The sequence below is a fragment of the Hypomesus nipponensis genome, chromosome 9 (genome assembly GCF_054491055.1).
Source record: "Hypomesus nipponensis isolate SF chromosome 9, ASM5449105v1, whole genome shotgun sequence".
NCBI lineage: Eukaryota > Metazoa > Chordata > Actinopteri > Osmeriformes > Osmeridae > Hypomesus > Hypomesus nipponensis.
The window spans coordinates 20,365,231-20,378,641 of NC_140369.1; the positions used below are offsets into that span (position 1 = coordinate 20,365,231).

The 13,411-nt window shown below is 41.8% G+C and overlaps 1 protein-coding gene across 1 annotated transcript; it reads left to right on the forward strand.

Annotated features, from left to right (window-relative positions):
• The first annotated feature begins 1,307 nt into the window (after positions 1 to 1,307).
• On the forward strand, positions 1,308 to 3,440 carry LOC146273442 (DNA transposase THAP9). The gene has a single exon (XM_084706044.1). It carries the CDS (start codon positions 1,308 to 1,310, stop codon positions 3,438 to 3,440), a length of 2,133 nt encoding a protein of 710 aa, XP_084562170.1.
• Positions 3,441 to 13,411: the final 9,971 nt, after the last annotated feature.

Consider the following 13,411-nt stretch of genomic DNA (forward strand, 5'->3'; position numbering starts at 1 on the left):
CTTACTTTCTTCACACTGCCTTCAATTTAACATCAGTGTAGAAATATGGCCATGTGTTTTATATGTTCATCCTACAAAACCAAACGCCTATTAATGGATATAACGTGATCTAACAAGACTTGGTAATAATGTAATAAATAAAAGCTTGAGAACTGTGTCTAAAATATACTTTATTGGACATTTGCCTTTGAAAGGGGAATATTCGAAGAACCATATAGGCTACAAGACATTTCCATCAGATGTAAGTGGGGGTGAAACATATAGTCACTGAGGACCTTCATTGTCCCACAAAAGCAGTCTGGCTTGATGACACGATCAATAAAAGAATAATGGGTGTGTTTAACAAAAGCTTCTGAAGGCAAGACTAATATTATTTAAATATAGGCCTATATAATTTCCTATTGTGGTTACCGGTTAAAGTATTAATCTTCGTCTTTGCGCCAGATAGACGTCAACAATCTATGCTCGCGCTTAACATATTATATTTGCCATCATATCATGAAAGTTTTTACGAAAAATCAAATCTACTTTAAAATAAGGGGAATAAACTATATTAACAACATTTCATATATGTGTGACATTTGCTTAACTTGCTACAACAGGGCAGGCAACTCAAGCCAGTTCTCCCTGTGCTCATTCAATATAAGTCTATGGCTCATTCAGCTCCATGTAAATCGGCTATCGGCCAATGTGAACTATTGTGCTCGTGCCCTGTTAGTATCCGCAAGCACATTTGCAAGCAACTTTTATTGACGCAAGCAAATAAATGGGGTGCTAGTTTACCCATTTCGGATTGGTCTCAAACTTGGGATAAATTATTCTATGAAAAAGCTAGTAGTATGAGCCAGGTTCGAGAATTGAACACAAATTATTGAGGGAGATAGTTTTGTAAATGTTGACTGGAGTTAATAGAATAAAAACGACCGGAAGAGTCGGAAACCTAACCGTAATGCAATACCACCTACATCCACCGGGGCCGTTGCTTCAAGCCGAGGGGCAACGGCCCCGGTGGATGTAGGTGGTATTGCATTTCCGATTTCTTACCCGACTCGTCCGGTTGTATTTATTCTATTAACTCCAGTCAACATATACAAAACTATCTGCCCCAATAATCTTTGTTAGATTCTCGAACCTGGCTCGAACCAACCACCAGGAAGGAATTTGTCTTGAGTGCCACGACAAATCAATCTGACACACAAAGTTTGGTTCATAATGATCATGATTACATCAGTGGTGTTAGTTTTGAGGTAGAGGAAGCACGTGATGTTGATGACCAGGTCACCTGTTATGATGATACCACTGTGATTATGACTGATGATAACCAAATAACTTTGGTCACAGATGTCCTTCACAGTGATATTAGTGTGACAGTGGACGTTCACAGTGCTGAATTACTGGAGGCCTCCTTCAGCGGAGTGCCATTGGAAATCCTTACCAGAGTCCAACACAGTAAGACAACAAAAATCTCTGAGGAGCTGAAGTCTTTTGCGATGACACTCCATTTCTATTCACCAAAAGCGTATGAGTTTGTCCGTGAAAGCTTTGATCTAGCTCTGCCTCTTCCAGGGACCCTCAGAAAGTGGTACAGCGGTATCTCTGCAAATCCTGGTTTTACATCACCAGCATTCTCTGCTCTTCAGTCTCATGTACAATCCAAAAAAGAAGATGGCAAAGAAACAGTTTGTGCTCTCATGGTAGATGAGATGGCCATACGGAAGCATGTGGAATATGCCGAAGGAAAATTTCATGGCTATGTGGATCTAGGCTCAGGTCTCATGGGCGACAATTTACCTGAAGCCAAAGATGGCATGGTCCTCATGGTAGTTTCCGTCAATGAGGGTTGGAAATTCCCTGTGGCATATTTTCTCATCAGTGGCATGACTGGAGAAGAAAGGGCCAACACAATCAGTGAGTGCCTACGTAGGCTCCATGCCATTGATTTTCGAGTTATATCACTGACATGCGATGGACCATCTTGTCACTTTGCCATGCTGCGAGCTCTGGGTGCCAGCTTGCGTATTGATAACATGAGACCATCCTTCCCTCATCCTGCAGATCCATCACAGTTAGTGCATGTCGTTTTGGATGTCTGTCACATGATGAAATTACTGAGGAATGCTTTAGCTGATGGAGGAGTCTTTCAGACAAGAGGAGGAAAGATACGATGGCAGTACATTGAAGAGCTCAATACTCAAGAAAAGGAGGGACTGCGGCTGGGAAACAAGCTGAAATTGTCTCACATTCAGTGGAGGAAACAGAAGATGAAACAGAAACTTGCCGCTCAGGTTTTCAGTCGGAGTGTTGCAGATGCTTTGGAATACTGCAACAAAGAACTGCACTTGCCTCAGTTCAAAGGATGTGAGGAGACGGTGGACTTCATAAGAACAATCGATCCTGCTTTTGATGTCCTAAATAGCAAAAATCCTCTTGGCAAGGGAACCAAAGCACCAATGCTCATTTCAAATAAAGACAGCAGAAAAGACCTTCTGCAAAGTGCTGAAAACTGCCTTCTTGAGCTGAAGGATGGAGGAAAGCCACTGCACGCAGGATTAAGACACACCTGTGTAATTGGACTCAAGGCCAGTTGCCGGACCATTGGGAATGTGTTTCAAGAAATTGTAGATGTACCAAATGCACCGTGCAGGTACCTCCTCACCTACAAATTAAGTCAAGATCACCTGGAACTGTTCTTTTCAGCTGTTAGAGCATGTGGAGGATTCAATAACAATCCAACTGCCAGACAGTTTAAAGCAGCATACAAACGGCTTCTGGTGAGGCATCAGGTGAAACAAGGCACAGGCAACTGTCTGATCAGAGATGACACCAACGTCTTGGAGGCTACACCTGCAACTGTTAACATCTCCCGCAGGTTTGACTTGAGCCCAGCAGAGCCAGAGATGTCTGATCATGATTATTCCAGCTGCCCAAATGTGGAAGATGTGTCTGAATATAAGACCGCCGCAATCAGTTACATTGCTGGATTTGTGGTGAAGAAAATCAAAGAAAGACACACCTGCATACCTTGTACTGAAGCTTTAAATTCGACTGCTACCCCACACCCTTTTGTTGCCATGAAAGACCGAGGAGGACTGCAGAAGCCATCACATGGCATTGTGGAAGTGTGCAAGGCTACTGAGCGTTGCTTTCAAAGAGTTTTGAAAACAACGGGAGGCAAGCCCCCACAAGGCACTGGAGTGACTTTAGCCATTGTCACCCAAGTCCTAAGTGACAGTGCTGACAAGAACCTCTTCCCTCAGCTGCACAACCACATGTTTGAAACCTCTGTGGAGGACAACCATGTTCATCTTTTGGTGAAAATTGCATCGTCCTGGTACTGCAAGATCAGAATGCACCATTTGGCACGAAGGGAAACAGAAAAAATTACAGGGACACATGTTCGTCGGACTCTGACAAAGTTAGTACTTTTTCATCACCAGTAGTGTGAGGGTTGTCTATCACTTTTTTTGGCTATGACATTGCTTCATTTTATGTGTATTTCTTTGTTTGTATGTTATATTTTACATGTTTTTTTCTGTCCACTTGTGTTTGTTTGTGCTCCTTTTTTGAGTGTATTTACATGTTTGTATGTTATATTTATATGTCAATGTTTTGGCGCTCTTTTGTATGTTTGTTTGCATAGCCATGCACCCTCTTACTATGGTTGAAAAAATACAGTTCAGACGATCCTATATGTTTGGCAGTCAACTCCACAAATTGTTTTTCCACGGATCCTTTTCCAACTGTCAGCAGCACTATTCATTTGGAAACTCAGAGTCCGCATTACAGGGCCTGAGTCTTTCCTGAATAGTAAAGTAGGCTGCCACCTTTCAGACTTGTCGTCTCCAGCATTTCTAAAGCTTCAACATCAGTGTGTTCATTTGGATACTCAGTCTGCATTACGGGGCCTGAGTCTTTCCTTAACACGATCTCCTCACTGACCACATGATCACATGAACCAGCCAACCTCATGACCAAGGGACACTGTCAACAACACTGGCGATATGTATAAAGTTCTAGGTGGATTTATTTGTATTTGTTGTGTGTCTGTCCTTGTCTTACATGTGAAGTGGGGTTTAGTTCGATTTTATTTTATTAAAATAACCAAAAAGAGTGTTTCTGTGTTTTTCTTGTTTATTCTTAATAAAATAAACATTCTACAAACATTGTTTGTGTTCAATCAATCCAGCAGGTTAATAGTTGGTCAAGTTGTCATAATATCTTTTAGCACTTTGTCCTGTTAGTCTGTATGTTTACTAACATTGTCTTGAAATACTAACTTCCCGCTCTAAGCCTGTACCTTGTCGTGGTGAGTGGGCTTTAAACTAAAACAGGCTCTCTGTTGTTGTTTTATTATGTGAACATTGTTTCACTAACACTAATCCATCTTCGTAGGACCAATGGAAGGACTGGAAGCAAACCCACATCTACCCTTTGGCTAAGTATCCCCCCTCTAATTTAACTCAGTTATTGTGCCAGTCTCCCAGTCATAACCCTGTATTCACAACGTGTCTTTCACCCATCTCTGTTTGCATCTCATAGACCTTGCAGGAAAGTTACATGCCCTCTACCGTCTCCTCAACCTCTACCAGTGACGCTGCCATCTCGACAAATGCCCACACTCCCAAATCAGGGAACTGAGAAGGGAGCACAAGTTTGCTTGTCTCTACCAAATGGCACTTTTCACCACCTACACTTCCCTATCTCAATGTATCATTATTAAAATGCCATGCTGTCACCATTATTCATCCACCAAAATGGCAAACAACTCATATTTCCCATCTTCCAGTCAACTATTGATCGTCTTTAAAATACCTTCTCTCTGCCATCAGGACAGTATGTGTGCCAAGCTACCAAACATCACCTTTTTATTTAGGTACATCATTTCCAATGGTTAGGGCAGTGTTCTAACATTTAAAATAAGCACATAAAATGCAAAATTATTAATTAGTTAGGCCTAAATTAGTGGGGCCAAATATTGTTGCTTTTTTAGTTTGGACACACTAGTTTCCAGCTTGTGCATGGTATTCGGGCGTTGAGTGCCAGACAGATGGCATTTAGAGAAGGGGGTATGGGTCGTTGCTACTTGCGGTCATGGAGACCTCAGGATTGGCTAGAACTATTTTGGTTCATTAATTCAGAATACACCTTTCGCGAGTAGCGAAAAACGTTCGCATACCTGAGTAGAGTACTTGAATGGAATACCTGCGCATTGACATTCATAGAACAAACGGTTAAAACGGATGTATTACGGTAAGCTTAAACCATTGTTCAATATAATTTTCAGTGAATGTGTTTAACAAATGTTGAGACATGGACTTGAAGGAACGCGAGCAGGGTTTGTTAAGTATAGAGATTATAGGCCTATCCTTATCTTCTGTAGTAACGATGAAACCACAACATGACTACACTGGCAACATGTTGGAGAAATTGTACAGCGACTTCAGCTAAATGTTAATATCTTTTAAAACGAAAATACAAGTTTAAGATGTGTTTATCCGCCGCTTAAACTAGTTTTAATTAACAATCCATGCATTTGATACTAACCTTGGTTTGCGATAGCCTATAGGCCTACGCCGGGTTCAGGAGTTGCGACTTGTAAAGTGCTGATGTTGAATGTAACGTAGGCCATATAAATTATTGTAGCCTATTATTCTTTAACATAATTGAATAGCTAATGCACTACTCCTTATTGTCCTCACAATATGATTACCTATAGCATCTGTCCACAATTTAACTAGTTTAAACGATTCCATGTCATTGTCTCCCATAGGCCCACAACTTGTTCACAGTAGATATTGAAAAGATTTATCCTAGTAGGCTAATTAACAAAAACTTTCCTTTCTCCTCTCAGTTACTGTATAGAGGATTCGAAGGACAAAGCTCTGGAACCAATTGTAAGCCATTCATGTGCAGATTCATTTTGGCATGCATGGCAACATGTATTTTTAGATTTGCTCCATGTGACTTCTGTCCTATGTTGTCTTAACTTGTTATGTAACAAAACACTAACTTATTTTGTTCAATGTGTTTTCAGCCCAAAAAATCTGGATCATTGGCTCCAGTCTTGTGCGCCGTGGGGAACCAAGGGCCATCGAGACCATGGGGAGGAACCTTGGACTCAGTGCGGATGTCTTTTGGTTTGGCTCTGGTGGTCTGCGCTGGGATGGCTTTCTCCCACTTTTCTCCTCTCAGCTGTCCACTCAGGCTGCCCCTGACATACTTGTCGTCTATGGCAGCCCCCATAAGCGCTTGGTCGAAAGTTTTGAAATTTGGCACACTCATTGGGGACAGTCCCCTGGTCCAATTCACAAAGTTTCATGTCCCATGCTTCGGCACTCTAGCGCCACCAACGGGTCAAAGTTGGAGTTGTGTTTACACACGCAACTTTTGAACCGTATGTCCCATTTTCAAAAATGAGGTACCATTGGATTCCCTGGATCAAGCCGAGTGCAATGCACACCATGGCGTCAATTTCCGGTTATATAGATTTTCCGCTATTTCCAGTTTTATCAAAAACCTTTTAAAAGCCTACTCCTCCTACAAATTGTGTCAAATCTTCTTCAAAATTCCCAGACATGATCTTCAGACCAAGCTTCACAAAATTTATCGAAGCATATTTAATTTTCAAAACCGTTTGTCCGGTACAGCCAATCAAATTCTGCAGAAAAGCCGCCAAACAGGAAGTGAAGCCATATCTCAGCAGTTCTTTGAGGCAGTGACACCAAAGTTGGTAGGCCTACTCAGAACTTTATTCTAAGGATGTCCTCCAAAAATGGTGTCATGTGACTAAAAGGGGGCGTGGCCGGAAGCATAAACGTGTTTTGGCTAATAACTGTTGAAGTGTTTACCTTAATAAAGTAATTTCTTTGTCTGTTGATGTCTTGTGAGATATCAAGCTTGACCATCGATAATATTTCATAACAACCGAATTGACGCCGCCGCCATTTTGGATTTCATGAAAAAGTGTAAAAACTTTTTACACGCCCCAAATTTTGTCCAATGTTTACTAAATTTGGCACAGATGATCTTCAGACCAAGCTTCACAAAGGTGTCTGATGGATTTTCCATTTTCGAAACCGTTTGTTTGGTAGAGCCGATCAAAGGCGGCGGCGAAGCCACAAAAGACATGTTAGAGCGTAACTCAGCAAACATTTTAGCGATTGTCACCGAACTTGGGTTCCATCGTTCCCAAGAGGAGCAGAGGAGGCCTGTGGTGTTATACCAGAAAAAAACACTTTAAACACTCAGTACTTTGGAACGCAAACAGATATTTCAACCAAACTTGGTGTGTTGCATGAGTGCAACAGGTTGTTGTGACTTAATTGTTGCGCAAGTGCTATGGAGGCCATGTCCTGCTCTGGACTGCTTGGCCCCTCCATTGCTGCTTGCAGCTATATTTAGGGGCCAAGCAGCGAAGCTGCGAGGCACCTATTGTAATTGGTAGTATTATTAGGGGCCAAGCAGCGAAGCTGCGAGGCACCTATTGTAATTGGTAGTATTATTATTATTCTTAAGACTGGGTGTCTATGGCAGGCCCTAGAAGCGCTTGGTCGAAAGTTGTGAAATTTGGCACACTCATTAGGGACAGTCCCCTGGTCCAAGTCAAAGTTTCATGTCCCATACTTTGGCACTCTAGCGCCACCAACGGGTCAAAGTTGGAGTTGTGTTTACACACGCAACTTTTGAACCGTATGTCCCATTTTCAAAAATGAGGTACCATTGGATTCCCTGGATCAAGCCGAGTGCAATGCACACCATGGCGTCAATTTCCGGTTATATAGATTTTCCGCTATTTCCGGTTTTATCAAAAACCTTTAAAAGCCTACTCCTCCTACCAATTTTGTCAAATCTTCTTCAAAATTACCAGATATGATCTTCAGACCAAGCTTCACAAAAGTTATCGAAGGATATTTGATTTTCAAAACCGTTTGTCCGGTATAGCCAATCAAATTCTGCAGAAAAGCCGCCAAACAGGAAGTGAAGCCATATCTCAGCAGTTCTTTGAGGCAGTGACACCAAAGTTGGTACGCCTACTCGGAACTTTATTCTAAGGATGTTCTCCAAAAATGGTGTCATGTGACTAAAAGGGGGCGTGGCCGGAAGCATAAACGTGTTTTGGCTAATAACTGTTGAAGTATTTACCTTAATAAAGTAATTTCTTTGTCTCTTGATGTCTTGTGAGATATCAAGCTTGACCATCGATAATATTTCATAACAACCGAATTGACGCGGCCGCCATTTTGGATTTCATGGAAAAGTGTAAAAACCTTTTACACGCCCCAAATTTTGTCCAATGTTTACTAAATTTGGCACAGATGATCTTCAGACCAAGCTTCACAAAGGTGTCTGATGGATTTTCAAATTTTCGAAACCGTTTGTTCGGTAGAGCCGATCAAAGGCGGCGGCGAAGCCACAAAAGACATGTTAGAGCGTAACTCAGCAACCATTTTAGCGATTGTCACCGAACTTGGGTTCCATCGTTCCCAAGAGGAGCAGAGGAGGCCTGTGGTGTTACACCGGAAAAAAACACTTTAAACACTCAGTACTTTGGAACGCAAACAGATATTTCAACCAAACTTGGTGTGTTGCATGAGTGCAACAGGTTATTGTGACTTAATTGTTGCGCAGGTGCTATGGAGGCCATGTCCTGCTCTGGACTGCTTGGCCCCTCCATTGCTGCTTGCAGCTATATTTAGGATTCCTCCGTAAGGAGGAAACCTATTGTTATTGGTGGTTTTATTATTTGTAATTCTTGTACCATGGGAGTCAATGGCAGCCCCTAGACCCCATCGACAACTTTTTGTGAAATTTGGCACACTCATTAAGGACAGTTTCTTCTATACCTACACCAAGTTTCATGTCTCCCATTAGACCACTCTAGCGCCACCAATGGGTCAAAGTTGGACTTGTGTTTACACACGCAACTTTTGAACCGTATGACTCATTTTCAAAAATGAGGTACCATTGGATTCCCTGGATCAAGCCGAGTTCAACGCACACCATGGCGTTAATTTCCGGTTATATAGATTTCCCGCCATTTCCGGTTTTATCAAAAACCTTTGAAAGCCTACTCCTCCTACAATTTTTGTCATATCTTCTTCAAAATCACCAGAGATGATCTTCAGACCAAGCCTCACAAAAGTTATCAAAGGAATTTTGATCCTCATAACCGTCTGTCCGGTACAGCCAATCAAATTCATCAGAAAAGCCGCCAAACAGGATGTGAAGTCATGTCTCAGCAAATCTTTGAGATATCAACACTAAACTTGGTAGATCGGAGGAAGACACTACAACATGTTACCATGTGCAAAGGCAAATTCATATCTCTAAAAATGATTGATATAAAGCAAATTGAACTTATCGCTAACGCTAAAATAATGCTTTACACATCAGCCAGTCAAAAACTGATACTCTGATTCAATCACAAGTTCATATGAAGACTCTTGAGAATGTTCATAACACAAATCTGTGAAAAAGTTGACTGTAAGATGAAAGGTCGATTTTTGGTGAATATTTGAAACATGCTTGCTTGGCTAATTTCTAGGCAAATTTCCAATGAATGTCTCCCCTGCTCCTCCCCGCGCGTGCTCCAAAATCTCACACTCACTCAGCCTTCCCTTGACACACCAAGACGCACACGCAACATTTCAGGAGAGTGTGGGCTGACCAAGCCCCCACTCATTCCTTGGTCTTTAGCAAAGGCCCATGTGGCTCTTGATGGTATTGCATTTCCGATTTTGTATGCAATGGTAAAAAGGTCTCAAATCCTGAAACATTGATAGAGTAGGCCGAGAAACACTTTAACAAAAGCCCATGTGGATCTTGTTGGTATTGCATTTCCGATTTTGTATGCAATGGTAAAAAGTTATACAAATTCTGAAACATTGATAGTATAGACCAAGAGTAACTACCACACCACAAATGGCCCACCATTACCCATAGGTGGCGCTACAGGCCACGCCCAAAAGCACAAAGATACAAGGCTTTCTGGAATGGATAGGCTCACCAAGCCCCCTCCCTTCACTTATTGGCTTGAAAAAAAGGCCCATGTGGATCTTGATGGTATTGCATTTCCGATTTTGTATGCAATGGTAAAAAGGTCTCAAAATCCTGAAACATAGATAGTATAGGCAAAGAAACTCTTGAACAAAAAGCCCATGTGGATCTTGTTGGTATTGCTTTTCCGATTTTGTATACAATGGTAAAAAGTTATAAAAATCCTGAAACATTGATAGTATAGACCAAGAGTAACTACCACACCACAAATGGCCCACTTTTACCCATAGGTCTTCCCTTGACACACGCGCGGGCTTGGCAAGACGCACACGCAACATTTCAGGAGAGTGTGGGCTTACCAAGCCCCCACTCATTCCTTGGTCTTTTGCAAAGGCCTGGTGGATCTTGATGGTATTGCATTTCAGATTTTGTTTGCCATGGTAAAAAGTTCTCCAAATCCTGAAACATTGATAGTAAAGGCCAACAGTAACAACAACACTTTAACAAAAGCCCATGTGGATCTTGTTGGTATTGCATTTCCGATTTTGTATGCAATGGTAAAAAGTTAAAAACATCCTGAAACATTGATAGTATAGGCCAAGAGTAACTACCACACCACAAATGGCCCACCATTACCAATAGGTGTCGCTACAGGCCACGCCCTAAAGCACAAAGCACTTCACTTCTTGTGAAGATTAAAGCACTTCACATCTTGGCTTGAAATAAAGGCCCTTGTGGATCTTGATGTTATTGCATTTCAGATTTGGTATCCCATTGGAAATTCTGCAGCATTGATTTTTCTATACAGTTACAATTTGTCAAGAAAATACATTTTTCAATGGTTCGCAATGCTTTACACGTAAGCCAGTCAAACAAGTTCATATGAAGACTCTTGAGAATGTTTAGTACACAAATCTGAGAAAAAGTTGACTCTAAGATGAAAGGTCGATTTTTGGTGAATCTTTGAAACATGCATGCTTGGCTAATTTCTAGGGAAATTTACAATGAAATGTGTCCCCTGCTCCTCCCCGCGCATGCTCCAAATTCTCACACACTCATTCTTCCCTTGACACGCGCGGGCTTGGCAAGACACACACGCAACATATCAGGACTGTGTGGGCTGACCAAGCCTCCACTCATTCCTTGAATATCAGCATAGGCCCTTGAGGACCTTGGTGTCATTGCATTTCCTACTTTGTATGCAATAGTAAAAAGGTCTCCAAATCCTGACACATTGACAGTACAGGCCAAGAGTAACTACCACACTTTACCCAAAGCCCATGTGGATCCTGTTGGTATTGCATTTCCGATTTTGTATGCAATGGTAAAAAGGTCTCAAATCCTGAAACATTGATAGTGTAGGCCGAGAAACACTTTAACAAAAGCCCATGTGGATCTTGTTGGTATTGCATTTCCGATTTTGTATGCAATGGTAAAAAGTTATACAAATTCTGAAACATTGATAGTATAGACCAAGAGTAACTACCACACCACAAATGGCCCACCATTACCCATAGGTGGCGCTACAGGCCACGCCCAAAAGCACAAAGATACAAGGCTTTCTGGAATGGATAGGCTCACCAAGCCCCCTCCCTTCACTTATTGGCTTGAAAAAAAGGCCCATGTGGATCTTGATGGTATTGCATTTCCGATTTTGTATGCAATGGTAAAAAGGTCTCAAAATCCTGAAACATTGATAGTATAGACCAAGAGTAACTACCACACCACAAATGGCCCACTATTACCCATAGGTCTTCCCTTGACACACGCGCGGGCTTGGCAAGACGCACACGCAACATTTCAGGAGAGTGTGGGCTTACCAAGCCCCCACTCATTCCTTGGTCTTTTGCAAAGGCCTGGTGGATCTTGATGGTATTGCATTTCAGATTTTGTTTGCCATGGTAAAAAGTTCTCCAAATCCTGAAACATTGATAGTAAAGGCCAACAGTAACAACAACACTTTAACAAAAGCCCATGTGGATCTTGTTGGTATTGCATTTCCGATTTTGTATGCAATGGTAAAAAGTTAAAAACATCCTGAAACATTGATAGTATAGGCCAAGAGTAACTACCACACCACAAATGGCCCACCATTACCAATAGGTGTCGCTACAGGCCACGCCCTAAAGCACAAAGCACTTCACTTCTTGTGAAGATTAAAGCACTTCACTTCTTGGCTTGAAATAAAGGCCCTTGTGGATCTTGATGTTATTGCATTTCAGATTTGGTATCCCATTGGAAATTCTGCAGCATTGATTTTTCTATACAGTTACAATTTGTCAAGAAAATACATTTTTCAATGGTTCGCAATGCTTTACACGTAAGCCAGTCAAACAAGTTCATATGAAGACTCTTGAGAATGTTTAGTACACAAATCTGAGAAAAAGTTGACTCTAAGATGAAAGGTCGATTTTTGGTGAATCTTTGAAACATGCATGCTTGGCTAATTTCTAGGGAAATTTACAATGAAATGTGTCCCCTGCTCCTCCCCGCGCATGCTCCAAATTCTCACACACTCATTCTTCCCTTGACACGCGCGGGCTTGGCAAGACACACACGCAACATATCAGGACTGTGTGGGCTGACCAAGCCTCCACTCATTCCTTGAATATCAGCATAGGCCCTTGAGGACCTTGGTGTCATTGCATTTCCTACTTTGTATGCAATAGTAAAAAGGTCTCCAAATCCTGACACATTGACAGTACAGGCCAAGAGTAACTACCACACTTTACCCAAAGCCCATGTGGATCCTGTTGGTATTGCATTTCCGATTTTGTATGCAATGGTAAAAAGGTCTCAAATCCTGAAACATTGATAGTGTAGGCCGAGAAACACTTTAACAAAAGCCCATGTGGATCTTGTTGGTATTGCATTTCCGATTTTGTATGCAATGGTAAAAAGTTATACAAATTCTGAAACATTGATAGTATAGACCAAGAGTAACTACCACACCACAAATGGCCCACCATTACCCATAGGTGGCGCTACAGGCCACGCCCAAAAGCACAAAGATACAAGGCTTTCTGGAATGGATAGGCTCACCAAGCCCCCTCCCTTCACTTATTGGCTTGAAAAAAAGGCCCATGTGGATCTTGATGGTATTGCATTTCCGATTTTGTATGCAATGGTAAAAAGGTCTCAAAATCCTGAAACATAGATAGTATAGGCAAAGAAACACTTGAACAAAAAGCCCATGTGGATCTTGTTGGTATTGCTTTTCCGATTTTGTATACAATGGTAAAAAGTTATAAAAAATCCTGAAACATTGATAGTATAGACCAAGAGTAACTACCACACCACAAATGGCCCACTATTACCCATAGGTCTTCCCTTGACACACGCGCGGGCTTGGCAAGACGCACACGCAACATTTCAGGAGAGTGTGGGCTTACCAAGCCCCCACTCATTCCTTGGT